Consider the following 11,196-nt stretch of genomic DNA (forward strand, 5'->3'; position numbering starts at 1 on the left):
AGCCACCTGATAGTCACGCATCCATTTTGGTTTATTCTTCTGATGTCTAGCCCACCTGGCTCGTGGGGTAATTTGTTGTTCTGGTTCAACAACGTCATCTTGGTCTTCTTCTTCTTGGGCCATGCTTTCAGCCTCCTGGCCCAACTATTCCTCAAGCTCAGCCTCCTGGCCCAACTGTTCCTCAAGTTGTGGGTTCATATCATCTCATCACTGAAAGACAATAACAATTTTTTATGTGGGGTGTTCTCAAACATACATTTGTAAGTTTGTGAAGCATTGACTAAATAGGAAGAGTTACATTTCCAATATGAGAAATCTACGTTGAAAACTACAATTCAAAACCCTTACCTAAGCTTTATCTGAAAACTTAACTTTCAGAATTTGAAGATTACCACAAAGCAAGGGAGGACAGCTCTAGGATTCAAAACATAAAGTTCTTCAATATCCGTTTTAACAAAAGAATCAAACTCTGAATCAGTCATTCCTTGAATCTCAAGTAGAGGATTATGGACTCGCCCAGCTATTACTCTGCAAACTATAACAGACTCTCTCACGACAGGTTTATGGGAAGAGTCAATGGAATCAATGGCTTTTCCAGTTATAGAAGCGGTAAAAGCCCCAACTGCACCGTGGAGTTCTTTGTTGGTGGAGAAACCATTCCTCAAAATTTGACATACACCACATTGGTCTAAAGTACAAAGGCTAGAAGAGCCATTTATACCAAGGGAGCATGCAACAGTTGTACCATGAAACCTCAACAACTCATTTCCATCAACCCAGCATCGAGGGTGCTTATTTTGTTGCCTTTCAACATTAATATTCTTAACCATTTCTCTGCATTCCTCAAAGCAAGCAAATGTTTTTTGCGTGTTCTGGACCTTCATGACACATTCAATTTGTGCTGCCTTGCTTTCAGAATTGACATAGCTACCTTGGCATATTTTTTCGATAATCTGCCATGATGAATCTTCTTTATGAAGTCCTATGACTGCAAAATTGTACATGTTGAAGTTTCATATTAAACCATACTGGTGTATTATCCGTGATGTACGTACCAGAAAAAAAAATCGATTTGTTTGTCTCGTAAAAATTTATCAAAGTTTAAAATAAATATTATGAATAATATTTTTTATTACATAAACATGTAATTGCATGATGTAGGAACAAACAAAAAATCAATGTCTCAAATTAAATAACATTACGACGTGCACTATAAATCATATTCATATATTCAGATAACAAAACATATTATTAACACGACGATGATAAAAAAAAAAACAATTAATAAAGACTTAATTAAAATTTAAAATATGCAAGTATTTGCAACTTAATATCATATATTTGTAATAAAAAGAAAGTCCATACTATAATAGGAAATAGTCACTTAGCTTTTCTTTTTATTTTTTTTTCAAGTACAGTATAGCAGTTTTTAAAACTAATTCAAACAACAACAAAAAGCATTTGACTTTTTTAATTTAAGAAAGAGAGAGTCAAAAGACCTGGTTTGAAATGAATTTAAAGCATGCTTTGACTTGATTATTTTTAAGGACATAATTTTTTTTTTCAAAAGTTCTTTTCGACAAAATTTCTAGTCAAAGTCAAACTTTGACTAATTTTTTTGAAAAAAACCTAAAAGTTTTGGCAAAACTTTTATTTAAAAGATATTTTGAATACAATAATGAAAACTAAATTAATGTAATTAAAAGATATTCTATTAAAGTTTTGTCATTACTGAAAACTAAATTAACGAGTTGTTTCTCTTATTTTTAATTACTTCACCAAAAAAAAAACACTAAAAAATTGTTTTGAGTTTTCAATTATTTGAAGACAATAAACATAAAGTTGCTTTTAAGTTTCATACGATAAAAAATTATGGCAAACAGATATCATTTTTTTAAAACATTATTTTTATGAACAATTTCAAACATGAATTTCGTTTATGTTTATTAAAATTAGATGGGTTGCAACTAATTGGCCCATTCAGACACAAGACTGACCAAAATAAAAAAAGAGGCATGATATCGGGTTTGCATATGCGAAATGCTATTTTCTCTTTGTGCCGATGTAGTTAGAATATTTAGAGTCAATTTGATAAGGACATGAAAACCAGGTATACGAAAAAAATAAAAAAATAAAATAAAACCAAAGCAGAATACATTGACTCAAAAACTATAAGCATCTCAAAAAACATGAAGAGTCGTGTCCACGACTCTTTGACACCCCTCGACAATTTTTGATATTTATAATATTTAAAATTTTATTATATATTATGAAAAATTGATCGATATTTTATCAAATTAATATAATAAAAAATAAAACTGGATACCGAATAAATTTTATTGGAATATATAAGAGATTTTTAATTCGAAAATATAATATTAAATATTTACCTATTATGTTTCTTTGAAAAATTGATGGATATTATAAGTTTATTTTCATTTTTTTGTTAAATTATTGAATATTAAATATAATATATATATTACATAAATTAAAAATATTATTTAATATTAAATGTGTCATAACGTGTCGCTATTTGATATCTTTTTAATTACATGTTATCGTATCATGTTTCATGTCTTTGTCGGTGTATGCTATTTCAATTATAAAAGATACTGATCCTTACCTGAATGCTCACAGATATGGCGTTCTTCAACAGTGTCAAGAGATTTTAATTTCTCACCACGTTCTTGATGACAAGTTAATGTTGGAGGACCATTACAATCTTTCTGCACTAAAACTCTTGGCTTTAAGAAGATATAACATTCATCACAATCAACATAATGTGTTTCCCTTGAAGATATAGCTCGCTTCGTTGATCTCTGATGATGACCTTCTACCCCTTCGCCATCTTCACTGCTGAGAGGATAAGGACAACATACACACATTTTAATCTCACCGCTTGAACTATCAAGGACAATTTCATGGGTAACAGGGTTAAGAATGGCATTGCGTATGCGTGCTTGGGATTTTGAATTATCAATCTTGCCTTGCTTAATACTTCTTTGGTGCCCACTTGCCATAGGATCATGAACATCCAATGAATGTGGTTTGCAATGAAGTGATTTCTTCAAAGAATGCCAAATCTCTGACATTCTCTTAAAATATGTTTTCTTTGTGATATGAAAGATTCATCCTTCACAAGGCTAAATATACACTGTATCTCTAGGCAACCAACCAATCAAGGAAACCCAAGTATTATTTTTGAATTAGGTTAGATTCTTTATTTGCGAAATTTTTTTCTTTATCGGATCATTCACAATTTGGCGGATATTCAAGGGAGTAAATTTTGTCAACGAACCTGATATTGCCACATCGAGCTTTCTAATGCAAAATACAAAAAATTTCAAACTCCTCATTTATTTATTACTTAAACCGAAAAATATTTCCTTTTTACTTGAACTTATTTCCTATTATTTATTTTAATTGTCCTCTAAAAAAATTATTAATTATTATAGACAGTTAAAGATACAATCATACACCAAACACGTTTGGCATATATGGTAATTGCACATATATATGATAAGGAGTCTGACCTGGCCCTTAACTAGAGGTATTAAATTCGAGCTCTAAAAATGAAAAAAAAAAAAAAGAAGATTTGTGAGAGATTTTAAATCTCACATTTTTGGGCATAAGTTTAAATGTTATATTAAATTAGTGACTCCAAATGTAGGAATTTTTATTAGCTATTATTATAATAAGATTTCATTGTAATAAAATATTATTTATATTATAAAGTACGTCTTTTAATATTCTGTAAAGGAAATAATGTCATGGCAAAGGAAATAATGTCATGGCAAAAGAAATAATTTATTATTGATTATGTATTTCATTTCCTGAATCTAAGGAAATGCATTAAAAAAATTATTAAATATTTTATAATTTTATAAATTAGCTAATAATTTTAATGATTATTATGTTCAGATGTACATATATTTTTAATTTGAATATATTTATTGATATGAAAAATGATATTAAATAAAAAATCTAAAATAAGATAAAATAAAAAAGATAAGAAATTCACTACTTTTTTAAGATTGGGTTTGTTTTTTCTGATGTTACTTTAGATAACTTTATCTAATGTTCATCAAAACGACGTCGTTTTGGGACAGAAATCATGGTGTTTTTGTAATTTTAATTTATTTCAGGGTTATAATAGTCTTTATCACTCTAATTTTTTAATTTTTCAACTCCAAAACGACGTCGTTTCGATGAACATTAGATAAAATTATCTAAAGTAACATCGGAAACTTTTTTCCCTTTAAGATTTTATAAAAAAAAAAAATAGAGGGACAAAACATAAAGATAATATATATATAGGGGTTTACGTTTCTGCAGCTGCTGTACACGCAGCAATCAAATATTTGTCATATATATACGTGAAAGCATTAAATGCGGAGAATCATAACCACACAAAAGATGAAACCATTAAATGTAGGAAATCATAACCATACTCCTGCCGTTGTTGTACGTAAAGTGTATGCGCGTAATGAGATTAAAATAATTTTACCATATATATGTGTGTGTGTGTGTGCAGTGGCGGACCTAGAAAAATCTTTTTATGTCCGCACATTTAGTGGTGGGGGTTCGTTGCCCACTTGCCCCCGAAATTTTTTTTGTAAAGAAAATTTAAATCAATGCTTAAATCCGTTCATAATCTAGTTGCTTCCATAAGAAGCTGCAGGTAGGGGTGTTAACGGGCCGAGCCGAGCCGAGCTTTGATCTTAACGGGCCAAGCCTGTATTTAAACGTGTCCGACTGGCCTTAGCCTGTTACCTGTTATGAATATAATATTGGCCTGTGGCCTGGTTTATTTACAAAAAATAAAAGCCTGTGTGAAGCCTGTCTTAGCCTGTTAGCATGTTAAAGAATAAAAATAAGAGAACAGAATTCCACAAAAAAATCAATTTCCAGATAGAAACATTAGCTTCCAATTTGCAGCAATAATTTACAAAGTCTACAATAAATAAAAAAAATAAAGTGAGAGAAGGTAGATAACAGGTTATATTATCTTAGCCCATTATAAAAAAAGTGCCAACAAAAATAAAAATAAAATAAATAAAATAAAAAATAAATTGACACAAACGAGCAGTGCACAGTGGAACGAATGAGTTTTTGTGGGTTTGTTTGTATGAAGGAGGATGAAGGATAATATAGAACAGCACTAGTAATTCGGGATACTGACCAAAATGCCACTGTTCACCAACTTTTTTACCTAAATGTCACGCGAACAGTGTTATTTCTCAATCTGCCATGGGGCAAGTTCGCTTCTCGGTGTAGCGAACTCAGTTTGCTGACGTGTCACATTTTTAGTGCATAACAAGTATCAAATTTTAAAAAATAAAAAATAAAAAAATGAAGGTTGCCTACCATGTAGGTGAACTTGGTTAAAATCAAGTTGGTGTCCACTAGAAACGTGACACGTCAGCAAACCGAGTTCCCTACACGGGGAAGCAAACTTGCCCCCGTGGCAGATTGAGAAATAACACTGTTCGCGTGACATTTAGGTAAAAAAGTTGGGGAACAGTGGCATTTTGGTCACTGTTCCTAGTAATTTCATAAATATACATAAATTCAATATATATCCAAATAGCATAATATAGAACAAAATCATTCAAAAAGTCTGTTAAACCAATAAAATGGGATGAAATAAATTGATGGGAGAGAGTTATTACAAGTAGTATAAAAAGTATAAATAAATATTTATATACTAGGCTAGCCTGGGAGGCTCTAAGATCGAGCTTCTGAATTAGAGCCTGAGGCCTTTTTACTAAACGAGCTTTTATACAAGTCCAAGTCTGGTTCCAACACGAGCTTTTATTAAACGAGCTCAGGCCTTTACGAGCCGAGTCAAAGGCCCCTGAAAGGCCCCTGGCTCGTTTACCACCCCTAGCTGCAGGCAATAGTTTGACCAATTATTTCCCTCTAAAAAAAAATCTGGCCCCCACTTTAGTCTATTATAAAAAAAAATTAGTCACCTGGTCCTTGTGAAATTCAAAGTGGACCCATTTTGATCTTTTTGAGCGACTGATGTAGTTTTTTTTCGAATTTGTGAGGGATCACGATTTTAACTAAATTGATCCACTTTCAATTTTTTATGGACCTCGAGACTATTTTTTTTTGCAAGGGACTAAAATGGGGACCATGTTTTTTGCTAGGGACTTTCAAGGATATTTACTCTTAATATATATATTGAACCAAAAGAAAAAATAAGGACCTGCAACAAAAAAGAAAAAAAAAACTGAAAAATCCAAAATTTTATGACCGCACTTGCGGGCATTTTCCTTCAAGTGGGTCCGCCACTGTGTATGTGTGTGCGTGTGTGAAAGTGTTATGAAGGAATTTTGTTTACCAAATTCTACATGTACAAATAATAAGAGAAATTTAGAATATCAAGAGATGTTAATTGCATACAAAGAAAAAGGTCGATTTGACCTTGACAAAACTTGTCATTTAAATCACAAATATTTTTTCCTTTCCACAATTAGTAATAAAAATATATAGAAGGATACCAATATATATATATATATATATATATATATATATATATATATATATATATAAACCAAACCCATTTGATATATCAACTGAAACTCACTTTCTAAAGGTAGAGGAACCAAAACATTAAATTGACATTTTGATTGGGTTACGATCCTATTTTAAAGTATGAGACTTAGAGTTACACATCAAAAACATAAGATTTTGGTGTGGGTTTATATGGACTTTGGGCTCTCATATCTCATGAGTTAGCTTTTGAGATGAGACTCTCCCAAGATTCATTTCAGTTGGTATCACAGAGTCCTATATCATAAACATAAGGTTCTATTGTTAGATTTATATGAACTTTAACTCTTGTATCAGATTGTGGTTTATATATTTTGGTTATATTTGTAAGAACTCGCACCGTTAATTAAGGAATTTAATTAATAAATTATGAGAAAATAGGAAATGATTCCATAATTGACCCTAATAATTATAGTGAGGCTTTAATAATTATGGTAAGTGATTAAGAATGCTGAAAGTCGCTTTTCGGAAGAAAAGTGCAGATACCGGTTCTGCTAGTCGGTATAAATGAGTACCGAAAAAGTATCCCGGAAAATTAAAGTAAGTGAATGTGAATTACTATAATAATATGTAGGACTTGTAAAACGAGTTTCAAGTCCAGATAATGAGAACTGGTGCTAGAAACCGGTACTGGCTTGGAAAAGCGCGTACCGAAAAGGTGCTCAGAAAATTATAAGAAAAATATGATAAATCTTAGAAAATTATGTAGTTTCATAATCCAAAGTTTGGGATTAAAATGCTAAGCGTAGCAATCAAAGTTAATATTGTGTGTTAATCTTTAAGTAGGCTATATATACCCTTATTAAGGGCACAAAACCCTAGAAAACAGTTTCTCTACGTGGGTGAGGGGCTGATCAGCTGCTGGTTCCACTGTTACATTGCTTCACCACCATTTTGTGAGCTTTGTGACCTCTCTTCTTCCTTTTCTCTTCACTTTGTACCTTGGGTGAGTGGGAGAGATCATTGTGAGTGTGAAAGGAGCTCTTTTCCTGAGTGTGGTAGCTGTGTGGAGGCTGTTTGGAGTCTGAACTGCCTTGTGGGATTGTGTGAGCTTCTTCCTTGAGTTGTTGGAGCTCCAAGGAGCAACCTTTGTGAAGAAAGGACCCTCCTTGGTGTGCATTTTCGTGTATAGTGAGAGTCAGAACCTTGGAGCTGTTGTGTGAGCTCCAAGAGCATCTCCATTCTGAGTTTTGAGCCTTGGTATGTTGTACCATCCTTTAACTTGAGTTTAAATGCTTAAAAATGGTACCTTGATGCATCTAATGAGTAAAAGATGATAACTTGTTGTTGGGTAATGTTGAACACACCTAGAAATGTATGTTTAGGTGTTTAAAATCGATAAAAAAACCCAACCTTGGAAGGATACCTTCACGAAATGCAGTTTCTGCATTCTGTCGTGAAATATCCGGATATGTGCCCGAGAAATATCCGGATATGTGATATCCGGATATGGGATTTGGACATCCGGATATTAGATATCCGGATATGGGATTCTGGATATCCGGATATTGCATATGCGGATATGTCCAGTGAGATATCCGGATATGGCATATCCGGATATGGTCCCGAGGAATATCAGGATATTCTGGAAAAACGTAGAACAGTAGTTGTGCTGTGTGTACAGTAGGCTATTAGAGGTTTGTGGACCCTAGATTGATGAAGTTGAACTTCTGTAATTAATGATTTAAGTCAGAATCGTTGTGATTAAGGACTTATGGCTTGGTATGGAGCCTTAAGACGTAAAACGTAAGGAAAGGCGTTGTCTTTAATTTGTATGCATGTGATACATGTTATTGATTTATATTTGGTCCATATCAGATTGTGATCTGCTGTGATTGGACTTTGAGCTTGTGGCATTGGATAGCTAGCTTAGAGGTAAGCTTTCGTGTCCTCGGTTTAGCCATGTTGTGGTTCCACCATGTCCCATGGGGGTATGGTTTATGCATGTTGTGTACATGCTTTTGGATATTTGATATGTTGATTGAACTTTACATGTAATGGCTTTTAATATGCATGTGTTGTTTCATCTTGACGGGAAGCCTGAGTATGTAGCGTCATACAAGACGGTGTACCGGGGTGAATCCAAGTGGTACTTGCACAGTGTGTAGGTGATAGACGTATACCTGCACTGTCTCTGGCCAGTAGATTAGTATTGACACACATGACATGATTATCTGCTGCATTGCATTGTTTTAGAAATGATAAATGATAAACTGCTTTTGAACTTATATTGCACATGTAAGTGAGCTTGGGGTGGAAGATCCTTGAGGACTCACTGTCTTACTGAGATTTCTAGTTTAGAGATCTTACCCCACGTTTGGGGAATGCTTATTTCAGGATCAGGTAGTATGGGTACTGATGCCTCAGGCAGCAGGAGGCCGGAGCTTAGCTGATTATATTTTACTGCTTTATGTTAGCATGACTGGATTTGGATGCTGTTTATGTTTTCCGCTATTTATGATATGTTGTTGTTGAGACTGATGTTGGGCATGTTGCCTTATTTGAGTGAGCATAGGGATTGTCCATGACACTTTCTGTTAGTACTTTTTAGATTGGAGCTGTATAAACTGTTAGATGGTCCGGTCTACGTTGTTGTAGTTCCGTGACTAGAGCCACACTTATATTATCTATGTTATGAGGTATTTCAGTTAGCTGTTTTATTGCAATTACATACAGGCGATGTTTTATTAATTGATTATTAAGCAAGTTGGTAATGTTAATGGCATCATAATTGAAAATAAAAAGTAATTCTGCATTTTTAATTAAGCGCAACTTAATACGATATTATGATAACATTACCGTATATATACGGGGTGTTACAATATTTGTCATTGAAAAGTATTCAGAAGCTTTATCTAACCCTTGTGATCAGTCCACTAAAATTGTAATTAAAATACTCCCTTAGAAAAATGTGCTATGCTTATATCTATAGTTTTATGACTTTGATTTCATAGTCTCATCAATCCAAATTAACATGGTGCCAAGTTACGTTGAATTCGATTTAACTCTAACGATTATGAATTGATATTGTATCCTCAATTATTGATAACAATTAACAAATAATAGAACAAATTAGTTATAAAGAATGTATTTGTGATCTTTGTAGATTTTGCATACAATATTGCACGCATAAAATTTGTTGGGTTAAGTCGGACCCTCAAGTTGATTGCGAAAGCGAAACAGTAGAAATGCAAGGGGAGAGATGGAGAAGAACACAGTCAATTTGTTTAACGTGAAAAAACTTTCTCCAATGTGAAGAAGTAAAAACCCACTGGATACTAGTCCAGAATCAAACTTCCAATATAAAAATAATGGGTTACAACAGTTAAACTTCTCTAGTCTTTCACTAGAGGTACAATTAAGTTTCACCAAGTATGGTGGTAACATCAAATGTCCCTAAAGAGGTCTAACACTCAAACATCTCTTTAGAGGTACTATCAAATAATCAAGCACCATCTATAATGGTGGTATTCAAACTTTCTTAGAGATGTCTCACTCAAACTTCTCCCTAAATGTATTTATATTCTTTTTTTCGTTTTTCTCATCATATCTCTAAACCTCACATACTACAAGCTTATACAGGGGATGGAGATGATTCTAGACATTCAACCACTCAAAATTTATGACCCTTGAGCCTTGCACCAAAAAATGGAGAGTTCCAACCTCTTGATACTTGAATCAAACATTGAAGAAGAAACAACTCCCAACAAAATTAAATGAAGGTTCATATTTCCTAACAATATTTGCATGATTTTATTTTATATATAACAATTTTCATGATTTTAAACATGTCTTTTTTTTTATTTTAAATTTATCATTGTTTTTTTTTTCATAATATCTGAGATATTGAAGAAAATTAAAACTTGCAATATTATTATGCATTTGTATGGCATGCCGCTGAGCCAACCTTCCTTGCTAAAAATTCTTGTACTTTGCTTTGAGTTTTGGTGTACTGATCAAGGTCACAAGAGTAATTTTCTACGTGAGTAAGGTCCCCTAATCTTTTTTCTCAATTTTCTTTGGGTAAAGTGTGTATCATTTTAAAGAATATAAAGATGTGTCATTTTAAGTGAGAGAAAGAGATAGATAAAGAAAGAGAGAAAGTGGACATAAAAAATAAAGGGGTGGGTCTCAACTCTTTGCAAGAGTAAAAAGATATAAATTGTGTCATTTAAAAAGGCAAACACTTTTTTATCTTATTTTCTTTACAAGAAGACCCATTTACTTTCACACTCCTTCTGTTAAAAAATGCTTGCTAAGACCTTTTGTCACGACATGTGATGTGACAACTTCAACTATGAAGGAACTTAAAAAATGGAAAGTAAAAAAAATGAAAAATGAACACTACTCGCAAGTATTTTAATACTTATTCAATTATTTAAAAAACATAAGTCTTTCAATAGCTGAATTCAAATTTATTTATAACTAAAAATTGATTGTTGTTCTATTTTTACTGGCTGAGAGGGGTGGGGTTGTGTCATTGATGTTTGTAACCAGAATGTAAACGTTATTTTTTTTGGAAAGTAAGTTTTATACACGAGGTAGGATTAGGCTTGGCAAAAATAAGTCAACCATCAAGTTGACTCGTAATTCGGCTAAAACGAATCGGGTTGAGTTAGAAAAAATGAATTAGTA

The 11,196-nt window shown here is 32.7% G+C and overlaps 1 protein-coding gene across 1 annotated transcript; it reads right to left on the reverse strand.

Moving 5' to 3' along the window:
• Positions 1–374: 374 nt before the first annotated feature.
• On the reverse strand, positions 375–3,092 carry LOC133285307 (uncharacterized). Its single transcript, XM_061482525.1, has 2 exons — positions 2,624–3,092; positions 375–988 (listed from the first exon to the last, which is right to left on the reverse strand). Exons 1-2 carry the CDS (start codon positions 3,090–3,092, stop codon positions 375–377), a joined length of 1,083 nt encoding a protein of 360 aa, XP_061338509.1.
• Between the last annotated feature and the right edge of the window lie 8,104 nt (positions 3,093–11,196).

The sequence above is a fragment of the Gastrolobium bilobum genome, unplaced genomic scaffold, assembly GCF_033153095.1.
Source record: "Gastrolobium bilobum isolate Gb01-03AN ecotype WA unplaced genomic scaffold, APGP_CSIRO_Gbil_v1 utg2703, whole genome shotgun sequence".
NCBI classification, from domain to species: domain Eukaryota; kingdom Viridiplantae; phylum Streptophyta; class Magnoliopsida; order Fabales; family Fabaceae; genus Gastrolobium; species Gastrolobium bilobum.

Coding starts and splice junctions, on each gene's coding strand:
- LOC133285307 (XM_061482525.1), bottom strand. CDS start 3,092: ATGTCAGAGATTTGGCATTCTTTGAAGAAATCACTTCATTGCAAACCA. Junction 989..2,623: donor CCATATCTGTGAGCATTCAG/GTAAGGATCAGT, acceptor ACAATTTTGCAG/TCATAGGACTTCATAAAGAA.